We start from the raw sequence: 25,085 nt of genomic DNA, 5'->3' as shown, positions 1-25,085 counted from the left end.
TGTTTTTCCCACTCACAGTGGGCAATGCTGCCCGGAGGAGCTGCCACTCCGCTTAAAATAATTTAATTTGTATTCATTTCAACAGATTTTTTGAGTCAAATTTCCCAAATGTTACTTTAGAGCCCTGCTCATCCTGCCAAGAAAACACCTATTTCTGTAACACTTTCTATGTTTCTATATGAAGTTTTTTTTTTGTTTGTTTGTTTTCAAAATGAGCTTTCAGCTATAATAAAGGTATACATTTACAAAGGGATTACCCATGTGAATGTGAAGCACATTGAGGAATGTCATTCAGGTTAAAAACTAACTCAAGGCCTTTGTTTACAAAATAACAATTCATATTTCTAGGAATGGAATCGCCTGGGGTTTTAAAATATTGACTGTTGATATCTTTCCCCCCCCCCCAAAAATGTATATACAGCACTTTGGAATAAAAAAAAAAAACAGTCATGTTTGTTGGCTGGTGTCAGGTATCAGGCCCTGGAATTGTGTGCTTTAGGGACTCTCAGGCACTGAGACGATCAATAAAGATTGTGCTGGCCAGGCGGCAGCTAGGACACGCCTAAAGCTCAGATGGTGTCATTTCACAGTTTCAACTTCAGCTTGATTTAAAATTGGCATTACACTGCCAATTTCATACATACCATATTGTTAGGTATGAAATGTGCTAGATAAATCAAGTCGGATTGGTTGATTAAAATAGCTGTCACTCTCCACAACATGCTTATCATCAATAAACCATGCCAATATATTTATCTCTGTGACCCACAAGTTGCTGTGCGTCACTGAATTATGTAATTTCAAAGGTGTGCGTGTGAGAGAGACTCTGTGTGCGCGCGTGTGTGTGTGTGTGTATGAGATATTATGTATATTTGAACATGTGTGATGCTGTCATGTGGAAGTGTTTGATTCCCATAAAGCTAGGGCAAGATGATGCATTTTCTTGTACATGCAAGACAGAGAGAGAGAGAGAGGGAGAGAGTGAGAGAGGGAGAGAGAGAGAGAGAGAGAGTTCCTCTGTCAGCCTCACTCGCTCCTCTGTGCAGGGGGTGCTGCAGATCAGCCCTGAGCTCAGACAGCAAATGGAGAGAAAGAAACGGGAAAAGAGGGTGGGACTTAGTGTGAAAGAGACAGGCACAGCGAATAGGAGAGACGGAGAGGTGTTCCTAGCCCAGAATACCCTTGCCTCAGCATTGAGAACGGGGAGAGACAGAGAGGAGGGTGAGTGAAGCTGGAATAAATAGAGACTGTCACACCAGCAGGTGCTGAGGATTTAAAAAAATATAGAAAACGATAGAAACAGGGTGAGAAAAAGCAAGGTAATTGGGAAAAATTGTGTTTAAAGATAAGGGCAAAGAACAGAAAACAGACAGACAGAAACTAATCCGATCTTTTTTTCTAAGCGGGACCAGAATCCCCCTTTTTTTTTCCTTTTTCAGCCACCCTCACTGAACCCTTTACCCTTCTCCTCCCCTTCGGATTCTCCTTCCTGAATCTGCGCCCCTCGGATCCTCCTCTCCTCCTCCTGTCCTCCTCTCTCCGGCCGCTGACAGACAGTGCCACCATGGAAACTGGGAGCCCCAGGAAGATTCAGTTCACCGTTCCCCTCCTGGACACCCACCTGGACCCAGAGGCAGCTGAGCAGGTAAGGAAGGGGGGGGGAAGGAAGGAGGAGGCAAGGGAGAGGAAGAGGAGATGAGGAGATGGAAAGATGGCATGGGGTGATATGGGACTTTTAGGCTCTGAAGGGTTTCTTTATGCATCAGTGAGATAAAGGCAGGGGATGATTGGAAGGGTGATGAGAGTGGATGGAAACCTCAGCGCTGACACAAATTATTAACTGCATCCACTTTGGGAGATATTAGAGGAAAAGTTGTAAGGCGTCCTTGTCCTTGTAAAATTGGAACATATCACCCTCTGTACTCAGAAGTATTTGTTTCGGTCATCAGAGCAAGCAGGTGCAGACACAGCTGAGGAAGTAGAACTGGAATGAAAAGCGCAGTGTGCGGCAGCCAACACGCTGTAGTATAGTCTTCTGACAGATCGCTGCTTTCAACCAATCAAGTTTCTGCTTTTTTATTACTCCCGTGCACCTACTTAGCAAGTTGTACCTTTTAATACAGAGCTGAAATGAATATATAATGAATTTAAGATTGATTTTTTGCAGCAGGCTCTTAGAGACATACGGCATCACAACAGTGTTATAAGCGGGCGTTGCAGCCTGGATAAGTGTCTCCAGGGGTTGGATGTTGTTTTGGTTTGAGTGACTGACTGCACAGACAGCAGTCCCATAAGCAGCATTGAGATATGGACAAAAGTTGCTTGGTATCCTAAGATAAAGTTGTTACAAATCTATCAGCAATGTAAATATTTGTTTAAAGCAATTTCCAATCTACCGTTCAACAATGAAAATCAGCGAGCAACTTGATATGAATAAATCTGTGAAAAATGATCACTGCTCAGTTGCAGAGGCAGATTGAAAGGGCCAGAAGATGAAAAAAGTCAGGTTTAATCAGACTTATGGCAAGATCTTATGAACCCAACATCACATCATGACAGGGAGAAAAGAACTCTTATCAGTGGCTCTGAAGACCCACAGCTTGTGTCTGCAGAGGATATAGAGAAGGATGTGTCCCATTTCCTCCTTTTTTATAAATATAACATGCACAGGACAGGTCGTTCATAATGAATGAGCCTTGAGTAAAACCAGCAAAAGATTTATGAGTCTGACTGCGCTGCCTGTCTATGTCTCTCTCCCTGTCTGCTTCTGCCTCTGTCTTTCTCTCTCTCCCGCTGTGACTGTCGGACTCAGAGGGAATATGGATATTAGGACTGTACTCATGTTATTTGTGTGTGTGTGTGTGTGTGTGTGTGTGTGTGTGTGTGTGTGTGTGTGTGTGTGTGTGTGTGTGATAAAGAGAGAGAGAGAGAGAGAGAGAGAGAGAGAGAGAGAGAGAGAGAGAGAGAAGGAGATCAGGAGCCTCATTTTGTTGTTACTGTCCATGAGGCGATGGGAGGGTGAGGGAGAGATATTGTTGTTGGTTAATGATGATTAATCTCTTGTTACATGCCTTGGCAATATTGTTTGTTTGTAAATTGTCATGCCAATAAAGCACACTGAATTGAAAAAAAATATGAATTGAGGGAGAGAGAGAGAGAGAGAGAGAGAGAGAGAGAGAGAGAGAGCGAGAGACATAAAGGAACTTAGGCAAAAAGACAGTGAGAGACATACATCATACAGAAAGTCTGCAAGAGTTTGCTCTTGTGAGGACATTTTATTTTCTGGTTTAGGTTTAGATGTTAGAGGCTCAGAAGTAAAAGACTGAATGTGAATAACACAAGTAATGTTTGTGTGAACATATGCATGTGTGACACGTGTTTTGTGAGTGTTTACAAGGTTTTGGGGATGAACACCCTGGCTGTGATATTTAGCTATTGAGACGGATGATACGAGACATGCAGCCTTTTCATGGGCACAATGAGCTGCAATCATATTAGCTTGTACTTTCCGTCCCTGCGTAACAGCTCCCCCGCGGCGGGAGAAGATTACCTGTAAATGAAATAACTTCAATCCTAGTGGGGAGCAGAACAGCTTCAGTGCACGCTTCATTTTCATATTCTATCTGTCATGTTGGATCATTTTAAAATCTAAAAATACTACTTAGGTGTACTTTTATACTGTTTCTACTGCTTTTACTAGTGAATTTTTCACAGAAATAGCAAACTATCCTGGCTTATGCTCACAAATCCTTGGAATGCCCCTCAGCCTGTGATGTCACTACAATGTCAGTCTATAATAGTGTAGTCCTTCCTTACTGTAGAGTGTAACATCGTACTCCACCTTATAATGTCAGCCTCCTGACTTCCCTGCTCCACATTTGAATTTAACCTCCAACTATCACTGCTGCAGTCGACAAGTACATCCACTGCATTGTAAAGACAGTGGCAATACCCTTTTTACTGTGTCAGATCTACAAAAAAGCAATGTCATTGATGTTAACTTGCTCCATGGTGAGATATCCAAGAGATGAAAGAAGTGACATCTACTCTGACAGGATTGACAGATATAAAAGATAGTAGGGAAGTCCTTGCGACAAACTGAGAACTCTTTTATACACAAGATCCTCTATTTTTAAGGGATATTGAATGAGGAATTTCAGGTAATGATTTCTTTCCCAACACGAATATACATAATTTTGGAATAAAAAATAACTCTTAACTCTTAATAAATCTACCAGCAGATGGACATGAAGGTTGGATGGTATGATTGTTCAGGCCTGGAGCTCATTAGTGTGCATTGGCTAGGCGTGGAGCTCATTACTGCTTTTGTAAAGATAATCATTATTATGTATGTAATCGCACAAGTGATATTAGGAACCATGTGGTGGGTCATATATATGTATAATAATAATAATACCTTTTATTTGTAGAGCGCTTTTCAGGGTACTCAAAGACACTTTACATAAGTTAAAAACAACACAATAAAATCATATGACACACAAATATATATAAAGTATATTTGTCTAATTGCCTCTGTGTGCATTTGTGTGTATGTGTGCCTTTGAGTCTGTATATTCCTGCATTGTGTTTAGTCTCTCTCTTTGTTTTTCTTTCTATGTGTGTGGAGAGGGTACAGATAATTGAATTAAAGTTGCTATAGCAAAGAAAATTTACCCAGGAAAGAGTATAGTGCTTCTATACATATTCATGGCTGCATGGCTGCCTGGATTTTGAAAGATTAGCTTTGCCTATTGTTTGACAAATGAGGGTTTTGGCTATTCTGGTACATGGTAATGCAGAATATAGGGTAACTGATGTAAATGACTTTCACTAACAAATTAGAGACTCATAATTACCACAATATTACAGATCAATGGTGATAAATGTCCAAGAAAATAGTGAGAGGAGGAACCGAAAGGTGGAAGGTAAGAGCAAAAACTCTCTCACAAGTCTGATCCCCGGTTTCAGCCATTCAATAAAAGAACTTGAACTCTTCCAGCCTGGTGTTTACCTGCTCTTCCACACCAGCAGACAGATCTCCTTTTACCTGTATACAAGCAGAAATTCAATTTAGCCCGCTGTCTGAAACAGCTCAGACACAAGAGAGTCGAGTCAGCCTGAATAAGCATGACCAAAGCCTGGCAGCTTTCCACTCGGACTTTACCCGTTTAGGATACCCTTTCTATTAATTCTAAGACTGCTGTGGAAAGCCACTGAGCCTGCATGGCATGCTGGTATTTAGGTGTGTGTGTGTGTGTGTGCATCTGTGTGAGTGTGTGCGCATGTGTGTGTGTTTATGCTGTATTTGAGTGTGTGACAGATGACAGCGACAGACAGCCAGACAGGGAGAGAGAAAAAAGAGACAAAGGGAATGTATGTGTATAAAAAAACAAAAACAAAAAAAACAACAACCAAAGGACCTGTGTGTGTGTGCATGTCTGCGTGTTTGCAAGCATGGGTGTGAATATCCCACCAGGGGCCTTCATCCATGGTTCAGTAATCCCTGCAGCCTGACACCTCCCAGCATGTCCAGTCAGCCTCCAAGGAGAAACCCCACGTCAATCAAAAACAGTCTCCCCCGAGGTCTGACTCTCACACTGAAAATACACACTCATCCTCTTATCCTCACCCGGATATGTGTGACCCTTATCACAACCTTGCATTAGGACCCACTGTGCGCCTGTAAGCACAAACTGAGCGTACCTGATAGAGGCAGTGACCTGATGACACCAGCGGATATCATAAAGATAGCAGTTTTCAGAATTTGTTGTGTGGGGTAAATTTCAGAAATCTATTTGGTTCTAACAAATGCAGCTTGTTTTTTTGGTTTCTAATGCATTAGACTGCAGTTTTTCATTCAGACTTTTGTTTTTTTTTACAATACCTTTTGAAAGGCTACAGGAACATGATATATATAATTCCTGTTGAATGGATGACTGGGGCTCGGGGTATACTATGTATGTTGCAGTGAGCTTTCAAGTGTATCCTGAATAACTGCTAATCCATTTTTCCCCCCTGCGATCTCTATTCAAAGCTTTATTGTTTGCTACCACCTTTAACCCTGCGCAATCTCTACATTGAGACAGAGTTGTTCACAGGAAAATATATAAAACCTTCCCCACAAGACAATGAGCTTATCTTGAACTCATCCATTATCCTCCAGACGAGAGAAAAGAACATTCATAGATGAAGCCAATATATTCCTTATTCAGATGATGAATCGTGACATTTTGAGGTAATATTCTTTCATTACCGACATTTCAAGGCTGAGGCAACGTCCTCCCTAATATTCTTTACACTGACGTCCCAGATCATCTTTGTCCTTCACTGAGACCATAACAATTATAGCCTATTGCCTTAGGAAGGCCATTTTCCAAGAAGGATTTTAGAGTGAAGTGCACATCATAGTTTTATCATAACATGCATATCTGCTGTAAATTAAGGCAATCAAGTCCTGCTCAAGTGAAAATATGTGCTTTGAATATAGGAGACATAATGTGCTATGGGCTGTATTGTACAATTAGAAACATTGCATTTTATTTCTCTGCAATTTTTACTGCAATTCACCTGAAGCTGTTTGAGAGTGCAATTTCCTGTTGCTGTATACTTAGTGAATCCAGGTGTAAGAGCTTTGAACAAGAGCAGATAACTTACATGTCCCATCACTTACAGGTAAATGGGGAAAAAAAAGATTGTTTGGCTCTGATCGCTCCTAAGTCTCATTCTATGATGTACTCCTTCTGATATTTACCTTTATGATTCCCTGTATAAGTGAACCTGCTCATGGATCCATTACCTCCAGTGATTAAATTACAAATTGAGTATTGAATCTGACCTCTCCCTCTGCTCCTCCTGTGCGGCTGCTTGCATGACACGAGTCAATGAGAGAAAAGGAGATTAGGAGGCCTGTCATGGAGGGAAGACAAAGGACTGACAGAAAGTGAGAGGGAGGCAGCTAGGGGCCCAAGTGACTGAGAGGAAGGAGAGAGAAGACAGAGAAAATCACCAGTCTGGGTGTTCAAAGTCCTGTGAATAATTCCTGTTATTCACCGTCAAATGAGACCACAGTTGGAATGAGTCTGTGAGGAGATTTATAATGGCCGTGCGCTGACATTAGCCTGTACAATGCCAAGATCATATTTCAAATGACATGATGAAAGATGAGAAATCGCGAGACAAAGATGAATCGTCCTTTTTTGTTACAATAGTAGCCCGCCGATTATCACTCAAGGGAGCTGGACTGATTTCCGCCTTGTACTGAATTCCACACATTCCCTAACAGCTCAGTATTGCCTGAGGCCGGCCTATCAGGATATAACACAATTGTTTTGGTATCCATTTTTGATTAACCTTATTGACCTTAATTCATTCCTGGAGAGGTTGACCGAGTGTGAATGCTCTTTTTTCTGAAACCCCTTGCTTCACTGTCCCATCTGGGAGCTGTCCAGTACAAACACAATCTGCTGCTGTTGGTAACTGAGCAGCTCTACTCTTTGCAATTGGGGGTTACATGCCTTGTTCAAGGGCAACTCAGTGGTAGTTGTTGAGCAGTGCTTAATTTGTAAATGATGAGGTCCCAGAACACCAAGGGGTCGGTGTTCCCGTGAGTCGGTGTGGAGGGAAAAGGTTCTGGAACATATAAAGACAACGAGCGCATTGGAGGCACGGTGGTGCTCAGTACAGCCATATAGCTTACTGTAGACCTAACAGCCTAAACATTACTAAATGACCGACTATATGACCTTAGAGCTCCGACTACTGGGGACCTATAACAATATTTGATTATTGCATAGGCTACATAATGCTCATTTTTACAAACCTGCCCTTCAAGTAGTAGACTAAAGATATAACTGCACTGTGCACAACATATAAATGCCCACATAGGCTACTATGAGACATCCTAATCATACAAAGGGAAACTGCAATGGCTTCAACCACTTACCAGAGAAATTCTGGTTCAAGAAGTTACGCATCAATATTCAATACAAATACTTTCATAGGATATTGATTTTTAATGTAGGAAACAATGTCAGCGAATAATGGAATAAAACATGTCGTGGTGCATGACGCTGTCTGAAGTTTACCATAACACACTCCATGCTTGTTGTTACTTTCTAATAGGGTAATCACCTGTCTTCATATGGAAATGAGACAGGTTTTTGGAAGGAAATATTACATGGCAAAAAAACAAAAAAACAAAACGTTTCATGCCACCAGGTGCCGGGTCCACGCAATAGGTACCGGAATGCAGGTAGTCCAAAACCGCGAGGTGCCGGATCCTGTTCCAAATTAAGCACTGTTGTTGAGGTATAGGAGTGAACTTTCCACATCCAGATTTCCCTGGATCTGGTTATGTCCTAGTGAGAAAAACAGAGTTACCAAAGCTATTTCTACTTCATGCAATAAAACAATAACAGTAGCCTTAGCTGACCCATCCTTCTCAATTCAATTCCACTTAAGTCAATTGAGCTTGAGTGATGCCACATGGGCATGGGCACAATCCAACACAAAATGTGAAACACTGAAAACACTGAGGCATGCTTACATCAAATCATTGCCACATTAAATACAAGAAAGGACTTGCACTCGGCTGTCCCTTGGCCTATCAAATTTTTTCCAGCCAAGGATATTTTGTCCACTGCCCCCATATAAACAATGAATGCATGACTTTTCCTGCCCACCCCACTTTAGAAGGCCGTTTTTGTCCTTTGTTGTGAGAAGACACTGAACTGCATTTTAAAGGGACTGTGGGTTGAAAGGCAGGCATGGTGGTTTTCGGGGCTAGACTCTCTTGCTCCGGGGGCAGTGGTATGTGTGTGAGCGGAGGATCAGGGACTTGGCTCTCCTGTCGGGTGAAGAGAATAACAAAGACTTAGGGCATAATCAGCTCTACACAGCTATGGATCATTTTGCCCCAGTGTGGGCTGGGTGGCAGATTTGCTGGAATGGCGACAAAATACACAGACAAGCCGAAAACACACATACTCATGATATAATGCAAAGGAAAATATACCTCTATTTGTGTTTTTATCAATTTAACAGACATTTGAGAAGACCATATTGTATGACGATATTAACACTGGGGATGTGAGCTTGGATATAGAAAGCAAAAACGTAACAAAATCACGAGCTGTGCGGTGATACAGAGAGGTAGCACTGAATTGTTAACATGCACCACAGGATATGAGGTCAGCAGTTTTCCTGTAAAAGTACAAGGCAGTAACACATTTCTGTCTGCTGTTAAAGAAAGGCATAGAAAAGGGTCTGACACTCGATGCCTCTTTTCATTCACACAGCCTTCCTATCCTCCTTGGCTGCAGTTTTGAAAGGAAATGAGGCCTCTTCAAGTCTGAATACCCAATTAGACTGTGCTACCGAGATAGTACTGACTGCTCATTTTTCTCGCTAGCGAATTATTTCTGCAGTTACATCTGCATTTCAAGTCATTATAAAGATGCCGTAAAGCTCATCAATTTACTGTTAATACCGTGCATCTGAGAAAGGGCTACAGTTGCAAATTTATTGCTCTGCGTTTGTGTGTGTGTTCACTGATATATCAGTTATTTCACTAGGTAGGGAAACCAGACAGAGGAACAAAACAACAATAATTCCCTAGCTCAGATGGGTAAATACTGACATGATGTTTGGATTTTGGGATTCTTACTAACGGTCTGTTATTATATCATTTCCTCATGCACAGTCACAGCTGAATCACAGCAGAACTTTCAATTTTAGTTCAAAATCAATCTCTCTCCCATGGCATGTAATCTAGGTAGTAATCTTTTTTAGCTTTGAATGCACCTGCAATAACTAAGGAATAGTGTTTTTCACATCATATTGTTTAGCTCAAAACATTCCACTGGCTCCATTACATGCATACTTGTTGATACACAATCAAAGTTAAAATTTATGCCAGTAAACATGAACATTTTGTTTTTATCATTCTCATTGCTATTCTGATACTGTACTGTGTAGATTCAAATATTTTGCATTGTGAGTTGGTGTCCTGGACTAGACAGGCTGGCTAGAGGAGACTAGGCTGCTTTGTAATGCTGCACAAGCACTTAGAAAGATGCATGGAGGGCCGGAGCTCACGTGACGTTCAGCGTTAGTCAGCAACACTGTCAGCTATGTCTAAGGGAGTTTGTGTGTGTTGGGAGTTATGCACGTGTGCATCAGTGAGTGTGTGTGCATGTGTGCCTGTGTGTGTGTGTGTGTGTGTGTGTGTGTGTGTGTGTGTGTGTGTGTGTGAAAATCAGCAGTCTATTTACATTTCTATAACACAGTCTTTTAGGTTTATGGAGCAATAAAATAGAAATGTAATCACCTTATCCTGTAGGCGACTGAAAATTAATGGCTCTTTGCAATGCTTTTCCAGAGTCTATTGGCGCAAAGGCTTTTGAGACACAGATGCAATACTGCATTGGTTTCATCTGAGAGTTTCAGAACCGCATGGTCCACATTTAACTCTAAAACTCTCCATTAAAACCACAACAGGGCAGTGGATGAGTTCTCCTGTTTTGTTCCCAGCCAACCTCCTCAATAGAAGCAGAATCTCTGGCAAATCAGTTTCTCTTGATTATCACATTTAGATATTTAAAAAATCTATTAGACATTTTAAAAAAAAAGTTTAAGCCATTTGTCCTTCATTAGATAGTATGCAGGGAGTGGAGAGGGAAAGGAGAGAGGGGACGATAGGTGCCAGGTCATGTTGCTGTGTATGGTGTGTGTCTTAATACAACGAGCCATTAGGTTGCCCCTTAATAATAACAAAACTAACTCATGTGGACAGCTATGCATCAGGCATTTTCAGGAAGACACTTTGTAACAAGTAGATAAGACTGTGAGGAACTTAGCTATGTCAGCTATGTCTGCTTTAGCCATTCTGCATTAGCTATGTTAGTTATGACTCATTTTAGCTACCATGTTAACTGAAAGCTAATTAACCTAACCTAGATGAATAGCTACATAGGTTTAATCAGCTATAGTGGCATTCAGGTAACATGGAAGCTAATGTTAGATGTAGCTAACCTAACACTGATAGAATGGCTAAAGCAGATATAACTAATGTGTCTAACTGCCTCTCAGCTACAATCTTTGAGAAAAAAAGAGTAAATTATCTATTTGTGACAAAGTGTCTTCTGCAAACATGCTGATGATGGCTGCCAGGCTTTCCCAACTCCAACATGAATCGGGCCCTTCAGCGAGCTTATCAGGCTTCATTGCTCTGGGTCCTGTTCTCGCTTTAATCTTTTCACCTAGGCCTCTTTTAGTTTTTTGCCTGTTCCAACTTTTCTGAGAATCCTGACCAGATTTCCCTCAAAAATGTCTGTTGGTACCCCCAAACACATTGTTTCCGCTGGTTTCAAGTTAACAGTCCAAAAGAACCTGGAAGAGCTTGACACATAGTTGTTTACATTACGTTAACGTCACATATAATAAATATGATTCTTAATTGATCCCCGTAGGGAAATTCTGTGTTTGGTTTTTAGACTGTAGGGTTGGCAGCAGCACAGCGCCCCTGGAGCTGGCAGTGATTCAATGTCAGTTGCTCAAGGACACTTCAGCAGGCCAGATGCTTGCCGACTCAGGGGCTTGATCTTCGGTACTCCGGTTGAAGGACAGGCTCTTTGCTGCTCCATACATACATACATACTGTATATACACATTTCAGAAAAATTCTGTTGCCTGAAATCCATCAGTCAATATTTCAACAACTTCAAATTTCAAATGGGAACTATTTGCAAGCAGTGGTCTTAAGATGACTCATAACTTCAATAGCAATCCATAATGTGCTTTACTTCCATGCCAGAAATACATTTTTGAGAGTGTTAAGAGTAAGCATTTTTCAAATGCTTGACATCTCATTTTAAAATGAAATTCTTCTTCTTTTATTTCAGATCAGAAGACGCAGACCCACACCTGCCACTTTGGTGGCATCCAGTGATCAATCATCACCTGGTAAGGCACTTGTGTAAACACACACACACGCAAAAACCTAACCAACTAGTTACCATAGCCACAAGATTATGTTTCAAACAATTCAAAATATTTCCATATTCCTTATTTTGATACCTGTGATGCATCATCCCCACCCTCTTACGCACCAAATGCATCCTCCTGTTGCGTTATACCTAGAAAAACAGCCCAGTGTGCCTCTTCTCATTAATGAACAAACACAACAGCCCACCTCTAGAGAGTTATCCTATTCTATGAGTCATGCATTGGCTCCCTGCTTCCCTTCCCTCCCCGCCTCCCCTGCACTCTCTGGTGTGTGAGTGTGCAGTGTGGCCCAGTACAGAATGATGATAGTTGGCCAACTGGGAGAATGGGGCAGAGGGTGATTTTCTTCAGGTGAGAAAACAGAGGATAGTTTTCATGCCTTTGTGTGAATAATTGAGAGCCAAAGTGTCATTCAGGATACCAACAGAGACACATGACACATGCCGGCTCTTTTTGAGGAATTTGCGGCATTGTATCAGTGACAGTTGATATGATTTGTGTTATTATGCTGCAAAATAGGGTTATAAAAGAAGTGCCTGTTGCAGAGTTGCCTGTGAACATTTACTGCTCAGCGTGTGTGCATGTGTGTGTGTGTGTGTGTGTAATATTCAATAATGGGACACTGAGCGTCGTAGGGTGTGTGAATCACTCTCGATCTCTGCATGAACGAGCAGAGAGCACCCTCAACAATCCACCTTGCTTAATAGATGAGAGAGAGAGAGAGAGAGAGAGAGATAGAGAGAAATAGAGAGGGAGAGAGAGAGAGAGAGAGAGAGTAGACTAGTAGTGAGGGAATATGGAGTGTTGTACAGGAGAAACAATTAGTGAAGAGAAGGAATGGGGACATAGAGAGACGAAGAGACTGAGAGAGAGCAGAAGAGGCTATGGAAATAAAGAGATGGGAAAAGAGCGAATGGAAGAACTGAGGAATTTACAATAATCAGTTAATGGACCACAGTGGAGCAGTGAGGGAGAGTTTGAAAATGGTTTCAGAGGAAGCAGGGAATGCATTTCGATTTGGTAAAATGTCATTATGAGAAAGACAGACAGTCGTGCCATGGATAGACTCAAGACCGAGATCAAGACAGAGACAGAAACAAGTACAGATATGGAAACAAAATGAGGGACGGAGAGATTGAGACAGAAAGACAGAGGTCGAGTCAGAAACAGAGACACAATCAGAGACAGAGACAGATACAGAGATTGGGGAATGAGGAGGAGCCAGAGAGAAGGGGGGAGGGGGAGGAAGAGATATAGATATGACGATGAGGGAGAAGAGCTGTGCTGGTGCAGTAATGGCGTGCCCCACATCAGACAGAGCCCTGCATTATTTAATGCTCTGCAGATTGCTCTGCCCTGTGCACTGCGCGCTCCAATAGCACATCAGAGGAACAGCCACAGATAGACAGGCAACTAACAAACAGGCTGTGGGCTAAATGATAAAGAAGCAGAATTGTGTCAAGAAGGTGCCTGATTTAAATCTTTCCCCCGCTGACAGCTGTAACAGTGGCAAAAAGGAAGCTGGCTTTTGGGAGGACTCCTGTCATTCCCGATTGCTGGAGAGAGAGAGACAGACGAGGGAGACAGAGAAAGAGAGAGTAAAATATAAAACAAAGAAAAACTAAATAAAAAAAAGGGTATTTATTATATATGAAATTGAGAATGGGTTCCCCTCTTCATTAGCTGCTATTTTTGGTATTTTGTTGAAGTTCTCTGTGAGCATGAGCTGCTACAGCTCTGCCTAATTGGTTGCTGTCCTGAAATTTCCAACAGTAAGACAGCAGGATATTGCCTCTGGAGGGTAGGAATGCCAAATGACCATATGACGACATGAAATGACACTTGCTGCACAGGAGTGTCCTTTAAATTAGACACTTCATCCCCACAAGTACCAGCAGCACCTGTTCTGATCTGCCTCCTACACTACCTTAGCATGAAACTCTATGTGCGTTAAAATATATGCAAAAATATAAGTTGGATTGATCAACAAATTTCAAATACAGACCTCAACACCTATTACACATACAGGCACAGATACGTTTAGCATAGACATCTCTATCAAATCGTGGTGTGGACAGCTGGGTGACCAAAGAACGTGAGGCCTAATTATCAGCCTTTTGTTAAAGAGTGTGAATGGCAGATTGGAGGATGAGTGTTGCAAGTCATGACAGATAATGAATAATTTACAATTACTGTAGCTGCACAAGCATCTTCTGATTCAAGGAGTTTGTCATTGGCATAGAGCAGTACAATATGTTCCATATAGTTCATTAAGTGGCTTGCATTGTAGAAATGCTCAAGAAGAAGTTGCTGACAACTTGTCCAACACCTTATAATTGATTCTTCAGAAGTTCTGTTGGCTGAAATACTTTTGGAAAAGGATAGTGTGGAATTTGTGTGTTAATGTAATCCAAAATACTTTCTCTAAGAAGAATAAAGAAAGATAGAAAGACTGTAAGTAGTAAGTGATTTTTTTCTTCTAAACTTTTCTTAGAATCTTCTAATCTTCTCTAAAATAATGTCATATTTCTACATTTCCAATAATGTGTTTCTGACAACAGTATGGATAGATAACATCATTTAAATGTTTGTTGTCATCACAGCAGAGAAATTTAACAATGCATTTTGTCTTATCTTACACCCTCTCTATACTTTCTCTATGTTCAGTGAGGAGATATTTCCTCACTGAATCAACTTTAGCCCTGATCTACAATCAATAGCCCTGAAAACGCTGATATACGTCATTAGCTCTGATCTACAGTCATTAGCCCTGAGCTACAACCAGGGGTCGGTTTGTTCAGATTCAACTAAGGGGGAGATGGGGAGGTACAGCAATGTTTTCTTTGAAATTGTACTTAAAAGCAGGGAGATGCAAGTTATTATTTTTGCCAACAAGGAGAATGTCATCTCTTTTCTTCCCCCACTCACATTGCCCTCTGCCTACCCACAGTCGACAACTGTAATGGGAACAAAGATAAATCAACTCTTTAAAGACATGACTGAGTACAATAGAAGTAGAATAAGTGTGTACTCATTTATTTTTATGTATTTATTGCAGGTGCAAGAGAATTGTCTTTGTTTTACACATTTTTCTTCATCTTACACAATGTCTGTAAAACCATAACAGAAGCTACAGTAGACAACTGAATTAGATTGGCTTGGCCGAATGAAGTGGGGTCAGAAGACCCTATCTGTTCTCATCTGGCTTGGTGTCAGGCAGACAGTCAGCTGGGAGCTGCAGTGATAGACTCATCACTGTTGGAAACACACTTCTATTGGCCTTCTCTCTTACGCTGGAAGCACAGATGGGCTTGATATACAGACAAAGCAATCTGAATATCAATCCTGTGCAATCCAAATTTGATGTTTCGTGACCCATATTTGATATGTTTTCACAGAGAAACTATTTACATAAAACCATGTGAATCAAATGACTGTTTTATCAGAAAAACACTGAGCTCTCATGCTTAAAGAAAGGAATGCTTTATATATTTGGAGTCTTAAGTTTAATATCATGTGACCTAAATTTGATGTGTTTTCCCCATAAACAGCCAACTATGAAATGATCAGCCCTGGCCAATTTGACAGATTTTTATTTTTTGTCTGTCCAAATCCAACCACAGGCTTTCAACTGGATTTTTTTACACAGAGGTTCTAAGTCTTTAAAAATAAATTGATTCTGAGCAACTTTTCAATCCATTAAAATGAAAAATCGACGGCACACAATTTCGAGTTCCATTTTTATTCCTTCATGCTCCAGTGCACAAGCATATTGATAATAATCATCTCCGAAATTACAGAATTTTCACTCTTCCCTTAAGTCCTTAAGTTATAATTCTGCATGGTCATGGCACCTCACACTCATTCAATTAAAGCTGTACTTTGAGTCTCTGAAATCAGGGTGGATGTTGGACTGTTAAAGATATTTAAGGTGCTATAATTCTGCAGTTAAAACTACCACCATCACTGGTATTTTACTGTTTTCATTATTATTTGCTTATTTGTATTTCTATTTCTATTTCTCGACTTTGGAATTGCTGCAAAATGTGCCTAACCATGTCAGTATACCTTTAAGATGTTTTGCACCTGTGGGTTAAAACACTGAACAGTCTAGCAGATCCCTCACACCATTTAACAGCTGTCCATCAAATAGATAAATCTTATTTATTGAGTTGTTGCTTTTCCCTGAGACTTGAAGTGCAGTCCAAGGCTGGCCTATTTCCTGGGATTGATTTGAAACGAAATCCTTGATGGTTGTATAGTCCTGTATCCAAACTCTTAGGAAGCGCTAAAAATAAGATTCAGTTTCAAGCATGATCGTAAACATGCGCAGCATAAAAGATGAAGCATTCTTGAAATGAAATATAATGCTTTTTGTGTCGGGTTTATACCCCACTGGGTTTGCATTTGGTGCAGAGAGAGAGTGATGAAAAAGAAACAAGCGCATCACTGGCATTTTGAACAGCCTTGCGCATACTTTTAAGCAGGAATAATACACACACACACACACACGCACACACAGTGCCTGCCTGGTGCCTAGGGATGCATAGGTTGCCAAGCAACAAGGTGGTGTCCTAGAAAAAAGTTCCAAGGCTGGAAGCACAGAGTTGGATGTGGGTTTAACACACTCACTATTGATCACAGTTAATGGTTTCACTGTACTCTAATCGACTGAGTTTTTTTCAATTTCAGCCCTTCCATAGTGACCACAGGGTCACGTTACATATGACTTCAAGTGATATGGCATCTGTTATTCCAGTTAGAGTCATGTGAGCTTCATGTCCATATTGTGATTGTGATCAATTTATTTTAAGTATGTAGCTCCTTCAAATGCACAATAAATAGTGTGTTGGATTTTCCTTGTTCAAATAAGCAAATAAAATCTGTAGAACTTTGACTGTGCTGTGCATCCACTGCATAGCTGTATTTAATAATATGAATAAGCCAGCTCTGGTATGAAAAACATTTACTTCCCTTTAGGGGGCTTGGATAAACAATGCTCTATTGTGTACCATTTTTTGTCTGTCATCAGCAGTTGGCTGTATGCAGGGGTCCATTAGGAGGATGATTAGGGTGGATTATCACCCCCTTTACTAGCACAAATTAACCAATGAATCTGCCTTATTTATAGATTTTAGTGTCCCCAAAGTTAGGGAAAATGATTTTCCACCCACCATCCTTTGTTGAAGTTGAGCACCCACCTCCTTCCTGCAGTGTGTCAGATAGCCATCTGGTTGGGGGTCACCTTATATCCACTCCACTTTCCTCTGTTTGGACACATAGCCCACCCAATGCAGCAGCACTCCAGCTACATAGACACACTAATGAGTGGAACTGTCCTCTTATATCAAATATCCAGAGCGCACAATATGTGGGACTTCTTTGTGTGTGTGTGTGTGTGTGTGTGTGTGTGTTTGGGTGGAGGGGTTCAGTGAAGTGTGTATGCCACATGCTTGCTTGTCTATATTTTATGTGCACAGAATCCCTAATTATTATTGCTCATAATGCAGCCCAGCTAATATCTCATAACTTGATTTACCTTTTTACAGAAATAGATGAAGATCGTCTCCCAAACCAGTTGTACAAGGTAATCTACTCAATGTAATTTATACTCTATGGCTAAACGTCAGATTTGATAAAAAAAGATTACAGAATTCTACAGTTTCTTTTTTGCTCTACCTCTGTGCAAAGAATCTTTTCCATCTTGCTCGCTGTCCAACTGGTTTGTGTCGATGTTTTGCAGGCAGCCTTGTTGAACTCCCCTAGACAACGGAGAAAAGGGCAAAAGGGCACACCTACAATGAAAGGTAGAATCATTTACACACTTCCATCAACCTGGATGTGTTATTTTTGTTGTCATTTTGCGTGTTACGTTACACTGTTCCTTAGTGTTGTAGTCGAGACCACCTAAACCGAGACCGAGTCAAGACCAAGACCAGAGCGTATCAAGTCCGAATCAAGACCAAGACCGAAGGGGGGCGAGACCGAGTCGAGACCGAGACCAGACCAATGCGAGTCCATTTTCAAGACCATGTAATCAGAGTGATGGCTCAACATTTACACCATTTCTCTGCTAAAATTCAAAAAGAAAGAAAGCATTATTTAGGAATTTAAGTAAAATACAAATGGATGTACAGTATGTACTCAGTGACAGAAGGCAATCCTTTGAAACATTGCAATTCGATTTCACTGACCTTTGGAAAGGCTCAAGACAGTGGGCAGAATGAAACAGAAGTGTTAAAACACCCTGAGCAGATAGCTTGGTAATGCAGTAACATCATAGGTAATGATGTTACTGCACTTGTGGTCTCGACCGGTCTTGAAATAAAATTCCGAGTCCTCTTTGTCCGAGACCGAGTCAAGACCGAGTAAAAATGCACTCGAGTCCGAGACGAGACCGAGACCAGCAAAATGTGGTCTTAAGACCGGTCTCGAGACCAAGACCGATCTCGAGTACTACAACACTACTGTTCCTTCAGATGAAGCCACTGTGAAAGTCCTACTTCCTGCTGCAGGTCTGCCGCAACACAGCAACTGCTTCCTGTGCTGTAGCTTCTCTGCTCGAGAAAATCTTGAAATTCTATTCACTGTTCCAGCTGCCAGAACATGCAAAGGATGGTCTAACAACAATTTGTTTGAGGCAGAAATATGGCCATTTAATTTTACTTCTACAAAAAATTGCACTTTTTAGGTGCTCAGTGGGTTATGCATTATTGGAGTGAAACCTTTCTGTCTGTGGCACAGTATGGTGTTGTTGTAACTAAGAGAATCGTTGAACACTGAATATTAAATTCATGCAATTAATTAACTATTGTTAGAAAATCACCAATCTTCTTTCTGGTATATGGATGTCTGCAGGCTGACAGAAATCCGTATACGGATCCGTCACTCTTCTCTGATTTGAATGACCAAACTAACAAACGCACATACAGAGCTTGACTCTTGATGATGTGCTCCTCCCAAGCACCTGATAATACTGTAGTGGTCACTGCAGTGCTAATGTGGGAGACACACAGGATTAAACACATGACAATAGCTGCAATATCACTGGCTGATGATGGGAATAAGTATTTCATTATATTTAAAAACTGTCCGTCATCAAACATAATAACAAACACATGAATTAAATTTGAACTTCAAATGACACACAATGTAATTCAAAACAGCTTCAATTTTAAGTAGGTACAGTACCTTAATGTAAATGTCTCATGCAAAATGTCAGTGCCTAATACAGAACGCGTACAGTATAACAGAAACAAGGAAACAGAGGAGAGGGAACAATAATGAGGCAGACAAGTGCAATATGGTGCTCCAAGATGTTTATTCTTCAATTAGTTTCACACCTAAATAGCTTAAAGTGCGGTGAGTCACTACTCACTAGCAAAAACCCCAGCAATAATGAGTGTGCTTTAGTATCTGTGGATTAGGAGTAATAAAAATATGGATGAAGGAGATGATTAAAAAATATGAAGAAGGTGATTACACTAATCATCCTCCCACTCTGATGTGTCTTTGCCTGCCCCTTCACATGAGGCAGTGCTGGGTTTAATTAACAAAATATCGCTTGTTCTTAGGTTTATAAAAAAAAAGCTCTACCTACAATATTCTTTGAAGTGAAGGACCTAGTTTTACATCTCCTCCTACACTGATACCGCTCTCTCCCATCTCTTTTTTCTGTGTACTGGTCATACATCTCTCCATCTGCCCATCATCTCTCTGCTCTCTATTTCTACCTCTCACCTTCAATCCACTTCAACTCCCCCCTTCTACTCTCTGCTTCTACTCTTTCCTCTTCACCACCTTTCTTGCTCCTTCCCCTTCATCTTCTCCTCCTGTCCTCCTTCTCTTTCTCCTCTCCAATCTACCCATCCCTCTTGCTACGCCACCCATGCTCTCCTCCTCCTTCTTCCCCTCTCGCTGCTACCTTCCCTCCTCTCCCTCCCCCCAGAGCTGCAGTTCCTGGTAGAGCACCACCTATACAGGCAGCAGCAGGGAGCCGGGGACGAGTGCTCTTCGGAGAGCTGCCTGTCGGACCGCCCCAGCCCTGACTCTGTTCCCGCCGGGGAAGAGCTCCCACACGACGACGAGGCCACCGCCGAGGCCTTTGAGAAACTGCGCTGCCAAATGGAGGGTATGTTCCTGGAAAAGTCAGAAGGAGAAGAAAAGCCAGGGAGAAAGGTGGAGGGGAAATACAGATGCAGCTGCCATAAATGTCCCCATTATTTTAGCACACGTGCTGTACTGCAGCTGCACTGTTGCTCCAACAACACAGCCAAATTGCTTTGAAGGTCTTGTAGTACTTACTTAGGCGGGGTAGAGGCAGGATGGGGAGTACTTCACCCGTGAACCACTTTCTAAAATTAGGGATGAGTGAGGGATGAGAGAGGCGAGGGTGGCACCTCACAGCAACAAGGACCTTTCTGTGTGGAGTTTGCATGTTCTCCCCCTGTCTGCGTGGGTTTTCTCCAGGTCCCATGGTCCCACCACTCCAGTCAGGTGGACTGAAGACTCTAAATTGCCCATAGGTATGCAGTTTGAGTGATAGTCTGTCTATCTGTGTCCGCCCTGGGATGGACTGGCAACCTGTCTACGGCGTTTCCCTGCCTTCCGTCCAATGTATGCTGGGAATTGGAATAAGTGGGTAAAGAAAATGGATAAATGGATGGAGAGAGAAGGGGTTGAAGAGCTGCCAAATGGAGACTATGGCAGGAGAAGGGATGGGAAGGAAGGGGAATTCAGACAGAGGGGAAAACTACAGAGGGAGGAAGAGGGAGAGAAAGGATGAGTGACAGAGTGGACAGTAGTGGAAGTGAGGGTGCATGAGTGGAGGGAGGATTTGAGAAGACAGATAAGGAGGTCACTGCTGAGGCTTCTGAAAAATGGAAGGTGCGGGGGGTGGTGGTTGGTGCCAAGGGAAGAGAGCAGATGGAGGGAGAGAGGCAGAAGATGCAGAGGGATAAGATTAAGGAGGAGGAAAGAAGCCAAATTCAGCTTATTAAAGGAAAAGGCCGGTGGTTTTTAATGCATTGCTTACCGTCAACAAATCCTGTGAAAATAAGAAAATCAACAATGCGTTTGCTCTACTCCCGTTACTTTCTGACTTCCCACGTATCGTTTTTAGCTGTCAACCCGGAAGTCATTGGCTCCAATTGTAAGCTAAAACCTTGAAATACAGCTCACAAAGACATAGTTTCAATTTTAAAAATCGCTAACTGTTACCACGAAAAGTCAGACTGTTGTAGTTATTACCAAATCAAATTCAAATGGGAACAAATTCTTCATTACGCCAGGGACTATTTTCGGTGCTACGGAACTACTTTCCTGAGATCGCAAACGTGTTTACAGCCGGCTTATTAAGTTGTTTGAGGAAAAAGTCGGCTGGCCCGGTGCATCGTGATGATGAAATATGCTGCCCAGAGCAACGGCATGGCTCTTTGACGTGTTTTTAATTGTTTTTTTAATACAATGGAGTTCTATGGCTGCTGGGACATGGCTTCATTGGGCACCGGCTACATGGATGAGATTTGTTGGCAAAACAAAATTATTGCTGATTTTGTTATATAGTAAAAGACTGAGAGAAATGGGATGAATAGAGGGATTCAAGAAAGAGAGAAAAAGTAGGAGGAAAGCGGTAGGAAGCATGAAGATGACTGGAAGGGATGTATTCATCATCCCATGATGTCACATGCATTTCCTACCAATATGGCGCTTTACAATACATACAGCTCATTGGCTGTGTTTGTCATTTGAGTGTAATAATTAATTTATTACAATCACCTTTTATTTACCTACCAAGATGGCCGTGTGGTGATGTAACAGAATACTATGAATATACATGCATAAAGGTTAGGGTAAGAAGAGAGAGGAGTGATAGGAGAGGTAAAAGAAAGTGAAATAAAGAGATGAGGGAAGGGGAAAAAAGCAAGCAGAGGGAGGAGTACTTAACTGAAAATACTTAAATGATCAAAGAACCACCTTGGCAGTTGCCATCCCCTCTCTGTGCCAACCACTTTACATTTAGTGACAAAAGACAGAGCTCAGCTTCTCAGCTCAGGCCAAATAATTCACTTTAGTGGCAGGTGAATGGATGGCCACAGAGTACTGTGCACACACTGTGCACGCATATTCAGTAATTGCCTGGGAATAATGCATCATGAGTGGACTGGGCTGTGTTTCCAATATAGTGCTGAAGATTTTATTAATTTATTTTTACTAGTCCATACCCGGGGATGTGCATGCCACAACTCCGCGCAGACTTGCTAAAAATGCGCATAAATAGCGTAAATTTGGGAAAATGGAAAAATCAGCTTCGTCAGTCCCTGCCTATGCCAATGCTCAATGCCCATGTGCAGTTTCAGATTGATTGGCCAACCCATTGAGGAGCAAAATGGATGCAGACAGAGAGACAGACGGACAGACTTTTCCTCATTTTGTAGTAGGATTTCAATTTCCTGGAACACAGATGGCCTTAGTGGTGTAACAGCTTCAGAGAAACCCATACTTGAAGGTTTACGAGATGAAGATGTGTTTATGGTTCACTCAAAGGTTACAGAGGAACCGCAAATTAAGTTCTCAGTCCAGATCACACAAGAAAACCGCAAGCTGGGAAAAAATCGAAGGCCATTAACACCAGTTCAGCGAGTGTGGGGCTTCCCTTAAAGATCAGCCTTTTGAATTTACTCAGCATGAGTAAATGACATGCAACTATAAATGTCAATTGGGATTGATTGATGAAACAAGCAGGAGTGTAATCAAACATAGGACCAGAACATTTTATCCATGACACTGTTTAATGAAGGGTGCATTTTTCCTCTCTCTCTCTCTCCCTCCCTCTCTCTCTCTCTCTCTCTCTCTCTCTCACTCGCTCTGCCTCCTGCAGAGTTCTCAAGGGAGAGTCTATTAGAAGCTGCAGGCGGCCTGGAGTGCCCCCTCTCCAAGGAAGAAGTGGGCTGTTCCAACACCCCCGTTGTAGCAGATCCCTCATCGCAACAAAGCGCCGCACAAGCAGGTACATGAAAGTCCAGAATCCTTTCCCCTTCCACATCTCTTCCACGGCCTTGCCCCGGGGGACTCATCATCATCAATTCACCAAGCAGTGTTTATTTAGATATGTTAAATAGTTCAAGCGCTTGGCTTGGTGTCATGTAATCATGGCATGTCAACAAACATCTGCGAAATGGCTTTGATCCCCACTTCACAGAGCGCCGCAGCGGCTGAAATATCCTTGGAGGCAGCCGCCACATGTGGGGGGGTGTGTGAAGATGATGCATGCCACTGAAGCCTAGATCAATATCTTCAATAGTTTTTAATTTTTATCTGTGCTTTAAAAAGATCATACAGGTAGAGGCTGCTACTGAAGGTGTCGCTTTCACTTTTTTTGTTGTTTGATCGTTTATTCTTTCTTTCTTTCTTTCTTTCTTTCTTTCTTTCTTTCTTTCTTTCCTTCTTATATAACTAGACATTTCTTTTGAGTCTTTTTTTTTTCTGTTGAGAGAATTTTCGTATAGACATTTCTAATCTATCTATCTATCTATCTATCTATCTATCTATCTATCTATCTATCTATCTATCTATCTATCTCTTAATTCAATTTCAATTCAATGCTTTATCGGCATGATATACATGTGTATATATTGCCAAAGCATACAACAACAAAACAAATACAACAAGCATAAAAAAATAAATATATTATACAAAATATCTGTCTGTCTGTCTGTCTGTCTGTCTGTCAATCTATCTAGATCTGTGAATCATGACATTTTTGTTTTGCTGGGACATAAACAAAAGCAGCATCCCTCCTCCTTTCTCCCTCCCCTTCCTCTTACTGTCATTCATTCTTGTATGTCTTTGTTATTTTTGCAGACACAAAAGCAGCAGCATCCAGTGTGAGTCCACCGGCAGAGGAGAAGACAAAGAAATCCAGCCTGGAGAAATAGACCAGCCTTCTGTACAACATGATGCTGCTCAGTCTGCTCAGCCAGCCCAACGCAGTGACAGAAGATTGTGTCTGCAGACCCATTGTTTTAGATACAGGAACATCAGGGCATCTATATTCCTCTACAGTCAGGCCTTAGTTACCACCTTGGCGACAAGAAAAAGTTTCTACCCTTATTTTGTGTCAAACCCCTAAGTAAAGGGACAATTGTTTGATTTGTTTTCTATAGCTTCCCCTGCACTAAACTTATCTATGTATGAACCAGATTCTAACATCGCATCCAGTAGATGGGGAAAGGACAGATTATTTGTTATGTCACAGTCACATACAATCATAACTGTAAAGGACCACAACTCACTTGCTTAATGTCCCCTTTAATGTTCAGAGGTAAGAAATATATTGTATCCGCAATCCGCAAGATTTCATTATCAAATATGTGCCATGACTTCTGCAATATTGTTCCATCTCAAAGCAATAACATTTTGACTTACTGTATGTACTTCATATATCACCGGGAAAGGATCCATCGCTTATCGAATCAAATCCCATAGCTTAGTCAGTCCCAGTCTAAGATGGTGAATCTTGCTGTGGTAGAAGTACAGTATACTGGATAGCACATCTGGCTTGATTGACAGTTTAAAATAAAAACATATCATTTAGGTTTACACTACTGGACTGGGCGTCCCCAAAGCATGCTTAAAGTAACATTATCTTGGTTCTGTTATAAATCAAAGATGTTTTCACTCTTATCCAGCAGGGAGGTGAGGAAGTTAATGATGTCAGTTAATAGACTGATCAACACGTCTGGTTAACACATTGGTAACTAGACATTTACCAATCAGACCATGTGCATATAAATGTCTAGTTAACAAGCAGGGTGCATTACAACAAGGAAGACTCTGTCCTTGAGCCACCTTGCAAATTGCACCCTCATTTCAACACTACAAATGCTTTTGGGAATCTCAGTCCTGGTTGTGAAACACCCTTTTTGCATGGCACTGAATGTACAGTAACTCCTCTCCCAGCCCAATGTTCTTGCTGTACTTTATTTTGTATGAGAACTAATTATAACAGGGAAAAAAACAGTTATCAAACATTTTAAATACCAGACACAAATTGTAATTACTGCATTCCCTTTTAATTCTAC

The 25,085-nt window shown here is 41.4% G+C and overlaps 1 protein-coding gene across 1 annotated transcript; it reads left to right on the top strand.

The window, feature by feature from the left end:
- Positions 1–1,516: 1,516 nt before the first annotated feature.
- On the top strand, positions 1,517–24,232 carry LOC139665524 (protein phosphatase 1 regulatory subunit 1A-like). The gene is made up of 7 exons (XM_071544575.1): positions 1,517–1,645; positions 11,901–11,961; positions 17,553–17,590; positions 17,747–17,810; positions 19,952–20,134; positions 22,883–23,011; positions 23,866–24,232. The coding sequence occupies exons 1-7, from the start codon at positions 1,565–1,567 to the stop codon at positions 23,937–23,939; spliced, it is 630 nt and encodes a 209-aa protein (XP_071400676.1). The 5' UTR covers positions 1,517–1,564; the 3' UTR covers positions 23,940–24,232.
- The last annotated feature ends 853 nt before the right edge of the window (positions 24,233–25,085 follow it).

This window comes from Centroberyx affinis, unplaced genomic scaffold, assembly GCF_046629955.1.
Source record: "Centroberyx affinis isolate AG114_WGS23_722 - 3 ecotype Tasmania unplaced genomic scaffold, CSIRO-AGI_Caff_v1 ptg004599l_1, whole genome shotgun sequence".
In the NCBI taxonomy this organism is placed as follows: Eukaryota; Metazoa; Chordata; class Actinopteri; order Beryciformes; family Berycidae; genus Centroberyx; species Centroberyx affinis.
Note: the sequence above shows the minus strand (reverse complement) of the source record. Positions and strands in the feature narration are given on the sequence as shown.